This window comes from Amblyomma maculatum, chromosome 2 (assembly GCF_055883805.1).
Source record: "Amblyomma maculatum isolate TAMU_Amacu chromosome 2, ASM5588380v1, whole genome shotgun sequence".
NCBI lineage: Eukaryota > Metazoa > Arthropoda > Arachnida > Ixodida > Ixodidae > Amblyomma > Amblyomma maculatum.
In genome coordinates this window covers 80304564-80324533 of record NC_139345.1, presented here as the reverse complement: position 1 = coordinate 80324533, position 19970 = coordinate 80304564, and the positions used below count along the sequence as shown (strand labels likewise).

General features: G+C 41.4%; 2 protein-coding genes across 2 annotated transcripts; one reads left to right on the top strand and one right to left on the bottom strand.

Moving 5' to 3' along the window:
- Window positions 1–3892: 3892 nt before the first annotated feature.
- Window positions 3893–13904, bottom strand: LOC146199104 (uncharacterized). The gene is made up of 3 exons (XM_084594591.1): window positions 13594–13904; window positions 10426–10666; window positions 3893–7573 (listed from the first exon to the last, which is right to left on the bottom strand). Exons 1-3 carry the CDS (start codon window positions 13724–13726, stop codon window positions 7048–7050), a joined length of 900 nt encoding a protein of 299 aa, XP_084450717.1. The 5' UTR covers window positions 13727–13904; the 3' UTR covers window positions 3893–7047.
- Window positions 13905–14006: 102 nt separating this feature from the next.
- LOC146199103 (ras-related protein Rab-18-B-like) lies at window positions 14007–19970 on the top strand. Its single transcript, XM_084594592.1, has 7 exons — window positions 14007–14170; window positions 15070–15125; window positions 16624–16685; window positions 16877–16949; window positions 17257–17375; window positions 18061–18189; window positions 19294–19970. The coding sequence occupies exons 1-7, from the start codon at window positions 14100–14102 to the stop codon at window positions 19387–19389; spliced, it is 606 nt and encodes a 201-aa protein (XP_084450718.1). The 5' UTR covers window positions 14007–14099; the 3' UTR covers window positions 19390–19970.

Genomic DNA, 19970 nt, shown 5'->3' with positions numbered 1-19970 from the left:
ATTTTTGGGTAATTTGTTTAAGCACTATTGTGCTTTCGCCTCGGTCGATTTAATGAAATCAGTATCAATTGCTGCTGAATTGAGCATGAATATGATAACAAATACATTTTATTTGTATTTGAAATGTCAAATATTTGCACATCCTTGCTAGCATTCAATCAGAAAGCAGTTATATAGCACTTTTTACGGTTTTATCACTGCCCTTTGCTAATGGTAGTACCAGTTTAACCACCAACACAGCTTCAGCTCTATTTTACATGTTTTTAGTTCATACTCTGGTGTACCTTGCATCAGCTGGTACTGGATGTTATGTGCATTTTTTACATTTTTGTGGCCTTTATATCTCATCGCAGCATTTTTGTAATATGCGCCAGCAAGAGCAAAGATGCCATAGAGACAGTATTAACACGTGGTAGGTTGATGGATGCTCATTGAGAAGTTCACTAGTTATATGCACATTTATTTACATTTTGATGTTCAAGCACACTTTTTGCTACTTCATGTTTGTGATCACGACTCGGTGTAGTGCGATGCCAACTGGGCTTGGCTTGCTGTCTAGAATTTTTTAGACCTATATACAAATTGCATAATATATACACATGTTCATATACACTAATATTGCGTGTAAAATATATACGGTGTCAAACTTATTTACTACCTTGTTCTGGTCTCCATAGTGTACACTTTTTGAACGTTTGTTGTTGTCACTGTGGATGTGTGTTGTAGTTTGATACTAATGTTGTTATTTGGATTTATTTATGGATTTATACAGTTAAAAGTTTTTACATTTGTTGTTGAACATGTAGTAGCAACTGCAGTCGCCCGCTTTTTACATTTTCCCTGAAGGTAGGCAGTCAGTAAATTTGAATTTATCTGCACACTTTTTCTCTGGCGAAGACCCTCAAAAGCAAGAAAGGAAAAATTGCAAGTGAGCATAGTATTTTAGAAATATTTCTGAAGTATTGAAGTTCACCGATTGCTGTTCACTGTTTGTACAGCATGTAGTGATGAATCAGATGCACATTACTATTTGACTGTTGCTTTTGTGAACGGTTGTTTCCTTGAGATCCTATCTTTTAACTGAAATGCATGTTGTGAGACTGTTTGAATGTGCTATCAGCATAAATCGAGATGTGCACATCACAATGCTTGGCTCCCTGTACTTGTGATACCTGTTAGGTCTGGTCTTGGAATTGTACCAATTACTATTTTTGTAGTGTGCTAATTTTTCCGGGAAGTTCTGCCCTCATACAATGGAAGCATGGAATGTTCTTCCCTAACTACATTCACATGGGATGAGTGATAACGTTCATATCTTATGTCATTACAAGACTTTGCTGTGGCAACTGTCGTGGGATAGGCTTGTCAACATCTCAGCGGGTGGGCTTTGTCTTATCTGCTCAGTTACAATTTTAAATTACAGTGAAAGGGTTGCCGCTGTGTCGGCTGGAGGTGGAAGGTGTGAATATCAGAGCTCTGGAGAGAGAACATTGGTTCAGGATGCTGCAGAGGTCGTTGTCTCGTTACCAACTCTCCTCTGTGCGATATCCGCTACAGGGATTTTACTTTCTTACTTACACTATGCTCTCTTGCTTCGCAGCTTTTTCAAGCACCTAATCTGTGTACAGTGAAGGAATTCTCAAGTCTCAGTGAAAAATAGTATTTGTAAATGATCTATCCTGCACTTCAGTTTACTTATTTTATTGTTGACCGTTAGCTTAGCATGTAGGCCTGCGTGTTCTAAATAGATTAATGATTGGTGAAAGTATGCAAACACTGGGTAGTTCTTGAATGGTAATTGTTCTGTTTTTGCCTCTCAAGGTACTCTAGGGAACTGCATGTAGTTTCTGTTTTATCTGATTGCACCATTGATCTAATGCCATTTGCATAACTGGTGTACGAATTAAAACAAAACTGCAGCACCAATTCTTCACGCGGACGCTCTTTGATTAAATAAGAAAGGAAATTATTTTCCTTCAGTCCTGCTTCGCATAGCGCATTTGCCCATATAATGAGACTGGTACAGTCACTAGTGCCATAAACAAAGTGTAAATGCGAGCTTAAGAAAGAACAAAAGGCAGTTCATAGCTATAAAAAGCTCATGGTCTACGTGTCCAAAGGTATAAGGGGAGATGTACGCTTCATCCAACAAACTAACCGGTCAACATTTATTCAGTAATTTTGCTGCCAGGCTTTATAGGTTACATTTGACCACTGCATGCACCTGCCTGCCCTTGCCCATATTCAATGCCCATTCAGTTTCAAAGCTGACCTGTCCTCTAGATTTTGCTGTTCTACCTCAATAAAATGAAATTATTCACCAACTCGTTATTTAAATTTCAAACGCACTGCATGCTCTATATTGTTTTTTTGAGGCTTAATACTATCATGTGCAAAATGATAAGTTTTGATTCATAGGGGGTTGAAAGAACAAAACTCAGTTCATTTCTCGGCATTAAACATTTGCAGAGTGCCTGTATCAAAAGTGGTTTCTGCTTGGAAGTGAAAAAAACTTTATTTTGCGGGTAAAAAAATATGAGCAACAGATGGTCGCAAATTATTTGTATGGAACTTATCACTTTTGGCTTGGCAACTCTTACCAGTCACTCCTGTACAGAATAGACATTGTAAGGAAAAAAAAGTTGAGTGCATTTTCTTATTAATGGCTCGGTGGTTAGGGTGTCTGACTGTCTGCGGCAGCCGCTTTTCACTGGAGACGAAAAGCAAGGAGCCCATTAAAATTTGCAGCGTCCCTCACAGCATGAGTCACTTTGGGACATTCAACCCCCTGTGAACCAAAACTTGTCATTTTGCACATGATAGTATTAAGCCTCAAGTAAACAGTACTATAGAGCATGCAGTGCATATGAAATTTAAATAATGAGTTGGTGAATCATTTTATTTCATTGCAGTGGAACAGCAAAGACTAGAGGACAGGTCAGCTTTGAAACTGAATAGGTGTTGAATATGGGCAAGGGCAGGCAGGTGTATGGAGTTGTCAAATGTGACCTATGAAGCCTGGCAGCAAAATTACTGCATAAGGGTTGACCGGCCGGTTTGTTGGATGGAGTGTACATCTCCCCTTATACCTTTGGACATGCAGGCCGTGAACTTTTTATAGCTGTAAAATGTGTGACCACATCAACTTTCGCAGCACTTGGCTACAAGCATGCTGGGTCTAGCCTGGCTGAGTGATGTTCGTGGCCATTTGGTATCGCAAGTATGTGTCCTCTGGCATTGAAGCATTGTGCGAGGGCAAGGCATGCCACGATTTCATTAGCTTTTCATAGCCAAATAGAGCTTGTATGTAAAAGTGATTGTCCATCACACTTAGCAGAGACCTGGTGGTTGTCATCCTAAAGACACACAGTAAATAGAAAAATAAATTGTACATTATCTGCATCAACACATAGCGATTACCCCAAAGTTTTTGTTTGCCAAAAGGATGGCACAAAGATGCAATCGAGTCTCTCGAAAGTCTAGTATTTAGTGCTGTGTTGACTGAAACCACATTTGAATCGAGCGCCGTTTAGAAACTTGTGTAGCAACACAAGACCAATAGTAGAGTTGAATGGCATTTGTTTTGACGGCATTTGAAAGACCTGCATAGCGCACGTGTAAGTCTTTTTTAATTTTTTCCTACATACACTCGTGAGGCCGCTGTTAGGGAATGCATTTTGTACAAGGAATCATGGCACTATGGTGTCCATGTTGATGTATGCTAACTGTACTTTATGTGAGAGATGCACTAAACAGATGAAGAAGGGGTTTTTCATTGCTAAAGAGAACAGTGAGAGCATAATAAGGTAGTTCTTGTGCTTGTGGACAGCTTAAAATGCATGACATAAAGCATTTATTATCTCTATTTCTCTTTGAGATTCTATGTACCTGTGTGCACATTCAGTAAACCTTTTGCAATTGAAATTAATTCAAATACACATTACGCACAATGTCGATTTTACCTCAGCCTTACATTAAAGTGACAATGAAGACAACTTTATCCAAACGTTGTTCTATTTAAAAATCTATTCTGTGGCTCTAAGTATGGTAGTTTTTGGCAGTAAAAGAAGCATTTACTGCTTAGAAGATTGCATTTAAAATTTTCCATTCCACCCAGTTCAAACTAGCAGCGTTGTCTACCATGTCTAAGAAGGACTGCATGACTCCAGCTTAAGCTCGCGGACGAGTGCATAAAGAATTGTCATGATGTCATTGCTTTTTTCTTGTAAGAGTTGCTAGTGATGGCAATGCTGGTATTTAAATTTTTTCACCTTGTTTAACTTGTCAATTCTTTTAGTCAAGGTAACGGCTTCAATGTCGGGATGCTGTAATCTATGAATACGTGTAAACGTCTTCGGTGTTTCTTTAAACACTAGGTGTGCATTTACTCATGCCTACTGGATGAAGTGAGGAGTGCGAACATTGTGACTCATCTGTCCTTTTATAAACGGCAAAGTTTCAAAAATATAAAATCAAGTTAGTGCATACACTTTCAGGCTAATTGGCAGCAAGTCCCAATTCGGCCTGCAGTTTTTCGCTACAATGAAACAGTTTCGAGCCAGCAAAAAGATTGCTAACAATCCTGTTTTTTCTTCTTTCTCACTCAGTCTCCCTTGAATTTTAATGACCGAAAACCAACGGAACACTTTTTTCACAAATGACTGTGCACGCGATGGTTCCTTTTAGTTTCTGTCTGTGCAATTTTGTTACAAAACTTCACTAAAGTGTTCTGAAATCATCACCTTTTGTGCAGTGTTACTTTTTTTGTTGCGTGAGGCATGGTGAAGATGATTGGATTTTGATCTACCGTCGCTCACTGAGGTATACTGCTCCAGGTGAGGGCGGTTGCATGCACAACTGCAGCTTCTAAGTTAAAAAGATATGCAGGGCCCACCATGTGCTGCCATGTCTGTTTACTGCCATCCAAGACACAAAACAGTAGAAACTTGGAAGGTTATTTCAATCAACTTCAATTTCATTACTGTTCCCAAGGACGCGGGATCGAAGCCCGGCATCAGCGGCCGTTTTTCGGTGGAGGCGAAAAGCAAGGCGCCCGTGTGCTGTGCGATGTCGGTGCACGTTAAAGAACCCCAGGTGGTCGAAATTCTCCAAGTCCTCCACTACGGCGTCTCTCATAGCCTGAGGGACGTTAAGCCCAACCAGTTCCATTACTCTTACTCTAAGCATTTAGGGCATGTTGGAAAAATGACATGCCTTATTAGTAGCTGTCTCTCTAGCCATGAAATAGGTGGCATTTCGCCTTCTTTTCAATGTCATTGAATAAAAGCTGATTGTGACTACGTCCATGTATGGCTACTCACATTTCCCCAAATAGGTTCAGACATGTACCAACTAGTGCAGCAGTGCATGTAGGCAGCTCATTGCTGTTTTAAAGGAGTAGAGACATTGAAATTCTGGATGCGTTTTTTGCTTTGAAATAGTGCACAAGACATAGTGTGCATGAGTCATAATATGCCAGCTTAATTATTTACAATTTAATTTTTTTCGTGCCGTTTCTGTCTGAAACGCCGAACACTGGCTGTGACATCAAAGAGTAGTTGAGGTCACGTGTGCCACAGAATAAAAAGAAAGTGATATAACCGCTGCTTAGTCATTATTTTTTGTGAATCTAGCTCTTGAGCAAGCCTCTGCAAGAGATGATGCAAATAAAATTCAAGAAAGTGGCGACCATTCTGCACTTTTTGCAAGCCTCATATGACTGTAGCCATTGGCCAGCGGGTGAAATTGAAACTGCACTGTTTCCCAGAATTCTTGTGGCGATTTGTATTTTGTGACATACTGCTGATCATTTCCAACACAGGATGCAATAGCAAGATTTGGTGTGTCTAGTCCTTTGTGCTAAAGCACATAGACTAGCAGCACGACTCGGACCATTGAGTTCAGCCTTAAGTCATGGCAAACAGTTTATCTTTCCACAAGCAAGCCTCTGTGAAGTGCTTTGGAAAAATTCCATCGAAAAGCTTGTTATTGTTTGTGCAAGAAAACTTTGGAGCTTGAATATGTAACGCGGGGATAAATGGCGATGTTATTAAATGAAGGCACAACTTTATATTTACAGTGCTGGAAGCTGCAGCATGGTCTATCAAACGAGTGCACAGTCGTTCTTCAACTAAACGTCAGGCTCGAGTCCTGATCACAAACAAGCACTGTCTTATGCAAAATGAAGTTAGGAAAATGAGTGGGAATTTGCAGCAGTTGCGATCAAACATACGTTTTACTTCAGCATTTGCGAGGCAGTGCGTATACTGATTTCTACACTGCTGTCCCATGTATCGTACAGAGCACTATAACAAGCGACAAGTATTTTTTTGCAATGCAGCGAAAGTGGAAGTGTTCCTGCATAGTGGGATATAGCTCACAGTTGCAGTTGTTTTCATTAAAATATGGTCTAGCGATAATACCAATCATACAAGGCATATTTCTAACAACCAAAATTTCGCAAATAGGCATAAAATTCAACGAGAAAAATTCACTTGATTATGACCAATTTGCTAAGCAGCTTGTTAACACATTTCCATTTGACGGTGCTAGCCATAACAGCATAGTAGGAAGATTGGTTTTTCCAACGACAGCGAAGTTGGCTGTAAACAACAGAACACGGTCTAAGGAGAGGGGCTCGGCACTGTTAGCAAAAGCACGAGAAACTACACTGGTGTTTTCTGGATGCTGAAGCTTAGTATTTTTTCACAACTGTGAAGAGACAGCTCTCCAGAAAGGGTGTTCTTCACTTCTTTCAACCAGTTAACTTAAAGCTGGTAACAAAGATTGTTTTAAAGCAAAAATGTTTCACTGGCTTCCCGCAGCTGTTTGTGTAAAAAGGAGTACAAAATGTGTCGGAAATCATACTCTTCATTCGCATTCTCACATCATTGCAATATGTGATCAGTTGCAAACACACCACTGGTCTACTTCAGCAAATTGCCAGATACAAGAACATCCCATCTCTTCCAATGGTACTTGCACACACAGTCTCCATTAAACAGAGCAGACATTCCTTTAGCCACATACGCACAACATGAAAGGCTATCATGTCCCACAAGATTCCTGATTGCTACGAATCTTTGCTTTCAGCGAGCAGTTTTCAGCGAGTGCATCGTTGAGCTGACCCTGCAGCTCACCGCACCTCTGCTGGAGCAACTTAATCTCGTCGCACAGGGCACCCAACGTCACTCCAGTCAGTACAGTCTGCGTTCCAAACGCCCTGTGTTCCTCAATGGTTCCTGCAAGTTGATCATCCGAGGCAGTGCATTCTTCTTCTACCACAACAACAGGTGGCTGCTGTTCACGCGGTGCTCTGTCTGCTGGTACAAGGCGCAAGATGGCAGGGCGCCGGGAGTCTGCACAGGCTTCCACGTGGCCGTTATTCTGTTGCGTAGCAGAGCCAGCGTGGCTAGCCGTAAGCGACGGTTGCCTAATGACGACTTTTGCCCGGCGCTCGACTGTTGAGGGACTGGCACAGCTTGCAGTTTCGTTCCCGCGTTTCGAAGTTTTCTCTGCACAGGTCGCTTTTTTTTCAGCTGCTGCAGCGCCGCAGAGAAGACGTTTCTTTGACCTGGAGAAAAAAAGTGTGCGTGGGTTGGCTTACAGGGATAGCAAAAACAAACAGCCTAAACTATCTTAAGTTTCACCCATAACAACAATGAAATCCTGGTAGCTTGCTCTTTGCCATTCAAGAAGATTAAAAACGATGAAAGCTACTGCACAGTCATACTTGCAGACATTCAACCCCATACTCTGACACACTGCCACCATGGCACAAATATTGTTACGGCGCGAAGAAGAGAAAGCGCGTGCAAGAGAGGGCGTGCAGAACAAGAATGGTTGGTTGGCGGTTTGTTTGGTGCCTGTCTTCTAAGTGTCAACATCTTACACTGTTACAATATCGAGCTGTTAAGTGCTTAGGTCACATGCACTAACCACAGAAAAGCAGACACCTGCAAAGGCCATAGTGTTAATTCAATTTATTTCTTGATTGATTGTGTTTTCAGGCGCAAACATTCCTCCTAATCTTTGGATAAGCCATGTAATGTGTTTGCCAGTCGACAGGTTAAATGAGCCCGCCTACTGATACAAGCATTCCTTCCATATCCCCTTCAGGTGAAGCATCCATATTTGAGGACACAATAAGATCACTACCAAATCATACCTGCATATACAAGGTGCAATTTCTATGAAAGCGGATGCAAAAAGCACACTGACAGCTGAAAAATCTTGATTAAAAAATTACCGAGTCAGGCGTGCAAAATGGCGCAGAAATCTGTTTTGTTTAATGAATGCCTATACATTTTCTGGTTTTTCTAGTATAGCTCCAGTGTGCGTTAATTTTTTTTTTTTTTTTGCTTTATTTGCAAGCACAAATGCTTTAAAGTGCCTGAAATGTGTAGATTTGTCTACATATATTGACTTATTATGACAAGAATGAATCAAAAGAAGTATTACTGAGATCTCTAAAGCAGTGTGGTCTCCTTACAAAACAAATGTTGAAAACTGCAGTTGCCTGTTCCCTCCTTACTCTCCCCTGAGAGGGGTATATTATGTGCAGGGAACACTACTTGAGACAATTAAGCATTCAGCATCCAGTGCACATTCAAATGAGCAGGGTCACATGGCTATCACAATGGTGTCTCTTATCATCAGTGGTGCATGATAAGAATATAAGCGAGGGGGAAAACTGCATGCTCGTCTGTGAATTGGACGACCCTTCTAACGTGTGTTTGCTTTAAAAGTTTTCTCTACAAACGCTGTCATGGATTTGTCAAAAGCTGCAGATGGACACCTTTCTCATGCTTGATGCTAATTAGTACAATCTCGTTAATTTGGCTAGGGAAAAACTGTCAATATCCGAAAGTTCGAATTATCAAATGACCCTAAAAAGCTGCTGAAAACCGTTTGTATCACAGCAAGTTTACCTAATAAACACCTGGAACATAACTGTCTATACATAAGAGATGAAAACTAAGTGACAACAATTTCTCGCGGTTTTGTCAAGCGCGAGAAATTGCCTTGTGCACACTGTTGGGAATGTCGAAGAATCACTCCAAAATCTTGCTGCCTCCATAGTCCTTTTTGCACTGCGACAACGCATTAACAGTGATGCCTCTTCACAAATGGCCCCATGGAGAATTAACAATGCTTCACAACACAGAAAACTTAGTGAACCATCCTCAAAAAAAGCTATGGTTCAGTGAGCTCAAAGAGCGGAGGAAGCAGGTGGATGTGAGAGAGAAAAATATGCGTAGGTGTTAGAACAGCGTGATGCCATCCTAAAATAAAACTAAATGACCAGTGACGCACAATGCAGTGTCCGACACTGCACAGACTGGCCAAAGCATACACCCGATGCCAGTGACAGGATGGCATAAATTTAAAAGCTCAAGCGCACAAGAATCAAAGCCAAGAGGAGAAATTAGACAATGATGCCACTGTTAGCTACATTTTAAACATTAATTTGCATCTCCATCTCCAAGTTGAGTCTACATTTAAGCAGAGGCAAAGGGGGCATATTAGTGGACTTATATTAGTGCTGCCTGGACCAACACGAAAAAATTTAGTTGTGCTAGGTGACATCCAACGTCGTAGGCATAAAGATGCGAGCCTAAAGTTATTGGAAGGCGACTTTTCTTTCTTGGCAGGCACGGTTGGCCACTGTGTTGGTAAATGGCACTGCTATTAAAACTAATCGTAATCAGGACATCAGAACCGCAGCGCAAAGTCATCACCCCATTCATTTTTGTGACTGTGTGTGTTCGACCTGTATTGTCAATGGTGCTATAACGACTCCAAAAACAAACAAACAGTATCAAAGCTTGCTCCAAGCATTCACATGTGCACATTTTTTATAAAGGCCTAGAACTATAGCTCATAATCAAACCTGTGGATATTTTGCTCATTTTAAAAATGGCACTTAATCCACCTGTAATGATGGATAAAATAAACTCTACAATGACCACCAGTGCAATTATATGTGTTACTTTGGCCTTTGAGGCGTGACGGAGAGTAATGAAAAAAAAATGTCTGCCCCAGAGTTCAGGCAGTGAATGGCACTTTGCTGTGGTGTTTCACAGCACCTTGGTGTACCAGGACAGAACAGTGGTGTATGTCAGTTCCTGGCTTCCATGTATGCAACTGTTATTCCTATCATGTTTACCTTTGCTGCTATGTCTAGCAAAGCGAAGATAAAGGAGACGAAGGCCTTGGCAGACAGTGAATTTCCAGGTATACTGCAGCGTACCACAAAAGACATGATGGAAAGTAATTGCCACAGGTGCATTCAAGTGCTCAAATTTTGTATGCAGCAGTGCATCAATGCAGCAAGAGACTATACTATGAAGGAGAAAAAGTTGGTGAATTTAAGGTATGCAAGTGCAAAATTTCTCATGGCTTTCACGAAGAGGAGTTACTTACTTTGGGGACAGCGCCACCCGAGGAAAGGCTTCTGTATAGCGACGCTGGGGCTGATTACTAGCTTTAGATCTAATGCGTTCAGCGCTGCGCTGCATGTAAGCCGGGTAACCTGGAAAAATGGAAGGTACAGCATTGGGCTTGAGGCGACGACCCTTGGTGCCCTCCTTGTAGTCCTCCAGCCTGAAGTGAATGCTGCACACTTTGGCTGTCTCATGTGGCTGCCACAGAGTCTTGTTGGGACCTGAAATAAAGGCATAGGTATGTACACGCGCTGTAAATACGCGAATCCTCGCATGTTGGAATCGTCCTTACCCATTGCGATTTGTACCCACGTAGCCAAACTGCCAAACCAAAACACAGCTGGTGCTTCCCTGTACTTTTATGTTGCTCTCTCCATCAACATTTTTATGTACAGCTTTACACCTTAGTCTGCATGTTGCTTTGTAATAGCCCAAGAGTAAGGATTCTGCTATTGATTCAATGAAAAGCGAATTTAACAAATTTAGAGATTCTTATACATCTAGGCAAAAAAAGGCACAATAAGTTTGTTCATGTGACTAACAAAACCAGAAGAAAGGAAGTGGCAACTAAGAGAGTCATGCGCAATGTTAGAAAGCAGATCTAAAAGGCGGACGAGCTACGAGTCCTTGGGCTTGGCATTCATTTATCTGACAAAGGAACATAATGGCTCCATAGGAAGAAGAAAGCAGCATCCACTATGTTACACCTAATCAAAGGCATATTCTCTATGGAAAGAGCATCCTGGTCTATAGCAGGGGTTCTAAATTTTTTTTTTTTTTTTTTCCTCAAAGAACCCCAATAGCCATGAATCTGTGTCAGGACCCCTTCTATTACCTTCACAGTCAAGCATTGTTGCTTGTGAATGGACTAGCCCTGTATTTTTTTTTTGTAGTTCGGTTTACTTTTTGAAAGCATTTGTTTCTTTTCTTGCTTTTGGCAGTCAGCTTTTTATTAAATAGCCACCTCTCACTCATGCTCGCTCACACCTGTAAAAGCATAAAACTACAGACCATAGCTTCATAGAATCTTGAAGCAATGCCAAGGACTGTGCTGTGGATGGTGTCTATGCTTACGGTGTGAAACTGAGGAACAAGCTAGGATAACAAAGGCTCTAAAAAGCCCTCCAAAATGCATTTAGTTAATCTAAGCACTGTACCCGATTTGCATGTAACAAGAAGGGAGGGAGACAGCTCAGTGGGCACTTGCGAAACCCACAAAAGCAGTTCGTTCTGCAGAACCCAGTTTGAGAACCCTTGGTCTATAGGATGGCTAGACATCCTGTACGTTCAGTACTTGAGCTCTGGATAATATACAAAGCTCAGTTTCATTAAATGATGAATCGACAGTGCGCGGCTAGAAAATATAAACAGGGATGCAGTTCCAACTATTGATCCTACCAAAACTAAAACCCATCCCTATTGTCCACAAATATGCACACCTGAATGCACTGATGTACTTGAACAGTGAGAGGCAACAAGACAAGGGGAAAGTATGTTGTGCCTGTCACGGCTGTAATAACGTGACAGCAAAAACACCAAAAATGGTAGATCCCCCACAGTGAACACACGTGACTAACTACAAACAACAGGGCTAAACTATGCTGTAAAGGGAAGCAACATTTCCTCAATATGTGTTGACATAAGCACAGAAACGTGTCGCACATACTGATGCAATAAAATGGCCTATCCTGACACACATTGAGATAATCACGCATCGGGAATATGTCTCTGACCACCTGGGACCGCTTGTGGTGGAGCTCTGTGTTTATGCATTACTATGGTAGCTGTGACCATTTCTAATACCTATATTTACACTTATTTTTAAGCTGTCATTAGGCAACATAAACGAGTTACAAAGGGATCGAGCATTCCTCAACAGATGCATGCTCTCAATAGGAATATAATAAAATACATCCAGGTATAGACCTTTGCATCGAGCAAGGAGGATGTCGAAATGCCTCCTTTCTGGGCAGTTGAAAACCGGTTCCGCTGTCACTTCTGCCATGTTAGATGTGCTCACAACAGCAAACAACCAGACCAATGTGGCGACACCCAGGGAGCCCTTGTTGCAAAGGTCTGTACTGGATACAAGATACACAGAACATTCACCAGAGGAGAGCAGGCACTCTTGCACACCAAGCCCCAACCGTGAATGGCTCTCCAACTAGTTATGCTTCTGATCCCCCAGCTGTTCGTAACTTGATTTCCTCCAGGGAAATTATATGTGGCCCAAGTCTCCTGTGATTGCTGTGAAGTCTCCTGTGCGATCTTCAAAATTTAATGAGATTGGGGACATCCTGTAGAAAGCTTATGAATTAGGGTTGGGGTGGCTTTTAATCCCTTCAGCGACAGGCGACAGCATTTTGAAGAGGAAACAGAGCTTAATATATGCCCTAAATATTCCACGCCCGCCTGCCTCTGATGTCGATATGTCTTGGGACAAACACTAGAAAAAGATTACAGGAAGTTGGACTGTAGCTACTAAAGAGAAAGACCTCACCCCATGGCAAACAGACACCACTAAGTGCCAGAGCTTGCTCAAGTTTCTGGATGAAAACCCCCATGAACTTTTACAGTATATTGACAGCCTTATTTTAAGCAAATCTGAGATAAAAAAGAAAAGTATTATTGTCGTCATTACACGCTTTAGCAATTCTGCAATGTTCCAACATGAAAAACTTAATCCTCGGTTGATGTGATACTAGCTTTCTTTTTTTTCCTCCAAGAGGGTGCGACTGGCATAGAGAAAGTTTCATATCTAGACTTTGTCAGCACTTGCTAACGCCTGCTTGCACTGCATTTTTTTTTTTTTTTTTTTTTTGCCATTTCTCCGATCGCGCAGTTTTCTGCAGACACTGTCTTCATAGCCTACATGCTGTCCTAATTGCAGCACAGAATATTTCTCCTGTAATAGTTTTTTTTTCTTTTTCGCAATGCAGCAAGGACTTGAATGCACAGAGTGGGCTCCGTGTTGAGACAATCAGCCAAGCATGGTGTTAAAAACAAACCTTCAATACGCAATGTCACGTGCAAATCCAGAAATTTAGATGTACTGAACAACCTTCGTAGTATGCCTTTTGTGGCTACCAACGATGGCAACTATTACACGCAAGTCAGGACGCATCAAAGCAACTTGTTTTCTTCTTGCCTTCGCGAGAAATAGCCTTGATCCATGCTTCTCTGATGTCGGTAACTGGAAACTCGTGGAACGATACAGTTGGCTCGCTAATGAGCTTGGCCTTTCCAACGTATGATGAGCAGAAAGGTACGCAGCAAGTCATGTTTTCCTTTCTGCGCTTTGCTTCAGTCCACTGTCATATGCTTAACTGTCATTTCCCGATGTTTCGGAGACGAACAGCTTATGATCTGTCCACATAACGGCCCGCAAGGTCCGCGTCGCGACCCGCGAAACTGTTTGACGGTAGTTTCGAACTCGAAACTTTTGACTTTGGCACGGGTTAGTGACATTTATATATATTTATTGAGTGGCATACGTATTTCGCTGATAGAAAAATTGCACGGCCGTTGCGACATGTAGCCCCCTGGTGTCCACTACTATCAGCTGCTCGCCTTTCCCACTTTCCCACTAGACACACGGACACACTCATGTTTACATCGGCGCCCCCCTAAAAATTCGCGCAGTGACCAGTGGCCATGGAAGACGACGGGGTGCTCACGACGCTTAAAATCCTCATCATAGGCGAAAGCAACGTCGGTAAATCGAGGTGAGTCGACGGTGACACTCCGTAGAGCTTCCTTAACGCGCATTTCTCCGGGTAAGCCTAAGGATTTTGTAATAGAGTTAGCCAAATATCTGATTCATTGCTGTTGCCAAGTGCGTTGAATGAATAGGATGAGCACTTCAGGCTCTGAATGCAAAACAACACTGAATGCTTATCAACTGCTCGATTTTGCTGTTAGGAGGTGTGACTATGCCACTGTCGCCATTTGGCAACGCAGTAGATTCGTGTCATTCCTCGTTCTTCGTCTCATTTCCAAATGATAGCCTGTCGATCACTTCTGCCGTTATGACTCATAAGAGCAGCATGGATATCGTTTCGCGCACCTTACTGGTGTTACGTTACGTCTGAGCTGCTTTTTGCGGACAGACGGTCACGTTGAACCTTGATAGCCGCCTGCCGAGTTTTCTGTTGTAGCTTTCTGAGGCATTTGAAATGTGAAGTTGTGTGTCAGATCAAAATGCACTTTTTGTTGTTCTTGAGAATCCCTAGGTTTTTCTGAAGGGAGAAGTTTCGAATGGTCGTTTCTACTATAACATATTGTTCGTTTTCTGACTGCCTTGAGGTTCACGCATGTCATCATTTGGCGCGTACTGCTTTTAAAGTAGCCTAATTGCGTTTTTACACCTGAAAAGGCAACAATTGGCAACGCTTTCTGAAACTGATTCACTGTGTGTACGATATCAATCTTCTACCACTGAAAAAAAAAAAAAAAAAAAAAAAAAAAAGTGCTGAACTGTGGCTGTAATGCTCATTTATTTGAGTTTATTTGCTAGTTTAAGGACTGAATTTGTGTATTCCATGTCAGATTTGTATTGACTATGTGTTTGTAACGTTCCCTAAAAAGTGCACTAATGTTGTGCATATGCATTTACTCCCTGCAGCCTGTTGCTTCGGTTTACAGATGATGTGTTTGATCCAAACTTGGCAGCTACTATAGGTAAGCAGTACCTTTGCTGGGTTGCATGTTTTTTCGCATCGGTGCTTTGGCCAGCCTCCTGTCATAATTGATGCTGTTCCATCATATAAATTTGCTATCATAGAATAAATTAAGCTTAAGTTTTCTTGGTAGTGTTATTATCTTTTTAATTTTCTACTACAGCTGCGAGTTGCAGCTGGAACCCATTTTTTATTTTTTGTAAGTTTTGTTAGCTAATCAGACATTACACAAAATTTGCGGGTTAATTGCAGGAAAATTAGAGGGTCTCTTAGATGTCTCTTAAGAGGAGAAAGTACCCTTGCTATCATATAATTTGCCTCCTATCATTAGCCTCCTGTCGGCATTCGTTGCAGTGCTACATATAATTATAATTGCTTTACAGGAAAGGAAAGGTGCAATATCTATCACACTTTCTCTGGCAAGTGTGAGCTCGGACGGTACGCTATCGCTCCTGTTGCGTGCCGTTCCTTGGCGCACGTTCAAGTGTGGCATTGGAGCTGGCAGGGACGCTAACTGCTCGGCCAATCAGAACGCCGCAAAAGCGGGACACACTTTGTCCACGACAGCATGAGCTATTAAAGGCTTTCGCCTTAAAAAATAAACCTTGCTCACAAATTCTAGTGGATGCTCAAAATTAATTGGGATTGCGACATGGCAGGTTCGTGGTTGGATGAGCCGGTTTCTTCCACATGTTGCACATTACAATGCTTGAGATAACAGTGCAGCTCGTGATCAGTTAAGAAAACTTGCCGGAAAATGAACTTTTAACACCACTTGAGTTTTTTTGGCACATGGATAGCTGTGACCTGCTAGGTTCTTTTGCACATGTGTATTATAACAGTTAGGTGCCAAAAACATGGTATTACAACAGTTACGTGCCAAAAACATTCAAGAGTGTAGAAGATCAGAGAGCTAAATCTTCTTTTAGCTGTTGGAAGCAAATTTTGGGAGGAGCACAGAGCAACCTCTTCTCATTGATTGAGCGCGCACACATATTTATGTGCTCAGTTCACGTGGTCAAAGGCAGCCCATAAAGAAGTACAGGGAAAAAGAAGCTTGCATGCATGTGCATACTTGCATGAGAGAAACACACTTATGTACAAATCCAGTACATGATACCGAAACACAAACTCCATGAAACAGAAACTGAACTTATGATACAAAATATTGGTTCTTGTTTTTTAACGTTCACACATGTTCTTGATTATTTACATTTATCCTGCCGTTATTTCACTGATATAAAAGTTTCTCAGTTTTACTTTTGTCGATCATCTTTAGCTTTGACCTTTGAAACATAATAATTAACACCCTCGGCTCCTGTGTCACTAGCTGCCAGAGAGTGGCTGCAATCCATTTAATGTTTCTGTAACCGTTTAGGGTAGAGGTAAACAAATTTGGGGGAAGCTTTCTGCGCATATTTGCTCCTGAGAGTACGTAGTTATCAGAATCTACCATTACAATATTCAGCTCAGTGTTGCTCTTGTTTTTCTCTTTGTAGGTGTTGATTTTAAGGTTAAGACCCTCACTGTAGACGGGAACAAAGCAAAGTTGGCCATCTGGGTAAGGCACCTTGTGGCATTTTCCTTTTCCTGCAGTTTCATCTTTGGCATGCTATTTGAGCTTTGCAGGTTTAGTTGGTAAATGTGCATAGCAGCTGGCATTTCATGCCGTTATTTCTTTAGTATTGGTGCTTCCTGTAGTCTCCATGACAATGTGATCTCAAATTTTCCTTGTTCTTTGTTCAATTTCAGGATACAGCAGGTTCAGAAAGGTTTCGCACCCTTACACCAAGTTACTACAGGGGAGCTCAAGGTGCAATCCTGGGTATGTTGCTTACATACTGGTATTACAGTACATATCATGTACCATAAGTGTCAGACTCGGATAACATTATATGTAAATAATGTGCACAGCTTTTTGATATTTGTTTCTCCATTGTATTGAAGAGTTGACAAAACATTTCTGGTCTATGCAGGTGCATGATCCTTGGCTGAGATTACACACAGGCCAAATTTTTGGGCATAAGACTTCATAGCCACTATTTTCACGGTGTCAATAGAGTCGCTTGTCTTTGTCAGTGGGATATTGCTAAGACCTGTGCTTTCTTGTTTCCATGCACTCACAAGCGCAGTGTACGACGTCTGTAACTACAGCACGTTCCAGAAGCTAGACCATTGGCTTGCTGAGCTGGAAACCTACTGCACGCGGAACAACGTCGTCAAAATGCTTGTGGGCAACAAAATCGACAAGGTGAGTTGATGCAAGGCTGCGCTGCAACTTTATATTAAAAGGCTGTCAGACTGCACAAATGTTGTCTCGCATTTACGTGCACCTGCATGGGGCAGTTCCTAAATGTTTTTTACATTTCTAGCTTATTCCTTGGGCTATGAACATGAAGCCCACGAAATAACCAGAATGCCAATGACTAACTGGCATATAGACTGTTTTAATATATGCTGCATTACAAATACACGATTGTGTTTTAATTTCACCCACATTCAAGTCAGCTATGATTACCGGGCCTGTAACATTGTACTTACTAGCACAGTGCCTTAGCCACTGAGCCATTGTAGTGGGTATGTGCAGATTTTGTATGATTGCATGATCCATTGCTTGAATGCATGAGCAGATGGGAAGTGCTGCTGACTGACAGTTGGCATTAAATGGGTCATGTTAAGCAAATTAAAATGTGTAGAAGGCAATGAAGCAACATAGATTTTGGGAGTTACCATTTAGCTGTGTGTTATCATTCCTCCATCTTATGCCATGCGAGGCTTTAGTGTAAATGTTATTGTTACCATTTGCTAGCGCTTCCTGACTGTTCATTAGTATTTGCTATATGCATTTGCCTCAATTTGTGAAAAGTGAAAGTAGTGGTATTTCACTCCCTTTTCTTTCTTTTATTTCTTTCCTAATGCTTTCTTTGGATGCCTAGCTTGAGAACAGGGAGGTGACCAAGGAACAAGGCATGAACTATGCTCGGAAGCATTCCATGCTGTTCATTGAAGCCAGTGCCAAAACAAAAGACGGAGTCCAGTGTGCCTTCGAGGAACTTGTAGAAAAGGTGATGTTTTATGATATCTGAGTGGTCTTATTGATTCTTTGCAGTGGTTTTCAATTGGGGAGGCTAGTGAAGCTCATGAATAACTGAGGTGGGGCACGCTATAGTCTGGTTAATGAAGCCAAAAACGGGAGAAAAAATTTTGTTCAAATTTTTATTCCAACTCAAGCTCTTGATTGAGAGTGAACGGTTTAATTACAAGCGGGCCTTGCTTATTTGTGCTCTTTAGTTCCAATGCAAAGCTGTTCATAAAGCCAGCTATCTGTACTTAACAACATGAAACAAAAAATATGTTGAATAGGAAATTAGACAAAATTTTTGGAGCTCCAAGAGTGCTATCCTAATCTTTGTTATCATTAATATAATGCAGTACAGTCTGAAATGCCTAGTGCCCATGAGACACATGATCACATACCTGTTATTACAACTGTTCAGTGTTCATTAAACATTTAGTACAGACCTGTACTCAGTTGGTTGGAAGCAGCTGAATGTAGAGCAGATGTCAGTGTAGCTCATGTTGCAGATTTATTTTCTCCTTAGCCGTTCATGTGGTACAGTGAAAATGGCAAGGCGGATTGATCGGCCATTGGCGCTGTAAAGCTTAAAACCACAACAATTTAACCGTCAATAGGGCATTCGCACTTTTGCACTCCTTTCACTGTCCATATTAACGAGACATACATACGCATGAGCCCCAATGAGCTCTGCGCGTGTTCATGCTTTCCATTGTACTTGCAATGAGTTTCCTTATTAACACGCCCGTAATATATTTGAAAAGTTTTGTCCCCAGGAAAATTGCCCACAATTCGAGTAGTGTGTGAAGCTTTGCAAAATGAATGAGCGCTCTGCATCTGCTTTTACTAAGTGACCTCTTTCCTGCAAGTATTGACGAAGGAACTATAACAGCAGTTTCTTCTACTGCATTCTCTTTTCGAGACATAACAACACAAGGAGAAACTTTGCGACAGTGGACAAAAATGAGTTTTGCACAGTACGGGTAGTTGGTGCAGTTGTATCTCATTTCTTTGCAAACTGTGGTTAAAGAGGGATGCTAGTGTTCATTGTTTCTTTCTTATTTTTTTTTGGCTTGCTAACGACGCTGCTCAGATCATCCAGACACCTGGCCTTTGGGAGAACCTCCGCAACGATGCCATCCGTCTCAGTGAACAGACATCAAAAGGAAGCAGTTGGTGTTACTGCTAACATTGGCTGCCCATCAGTGCTTGATGCTGCTACTGCTGTACAAACTGTCCTGTACAGGTTAATGTGTATTTAACAAATGCATCAGAATAACAGTGCACCGTTTCTTATTTGTGTGACGGGTCCAAAGGCATACATTTATGTATATTGCTTAAGCTTTGGCACGGGCACTTTTAATATATAAAAAGTGTACACAGCCTGTTGCTTTTTTTTACTAGCTTTTTGTTTAAATGATTATTGTTTGCTGCTTTAGTGTAGAATGTTGCAAGAGTAGGAGGAATAAAAACTGGCCAAAGAACTTCAGTGCTTGCTCTCCATTATTCAGGTTTCTTTTTGATTTATTTGCTTTACAGAATGGTTAGTAGCCATATGTTGGGCAAACTCTGCATATATTTTTGCTTTGTGACTGTGTTGGTGCATTGAATGCCGCCTGGTCATTGGCAAAAAGAAGCTGTGCTTAAAATGGGGTTCAAAATGGACATTATATGAATTATGTGATAATTGATAGCATGTTCTTTGGGCATACAAATAAGCTGACAACCTCTTGATATTTGTTAAAATACAATAAAGGTTTCCAAAATACA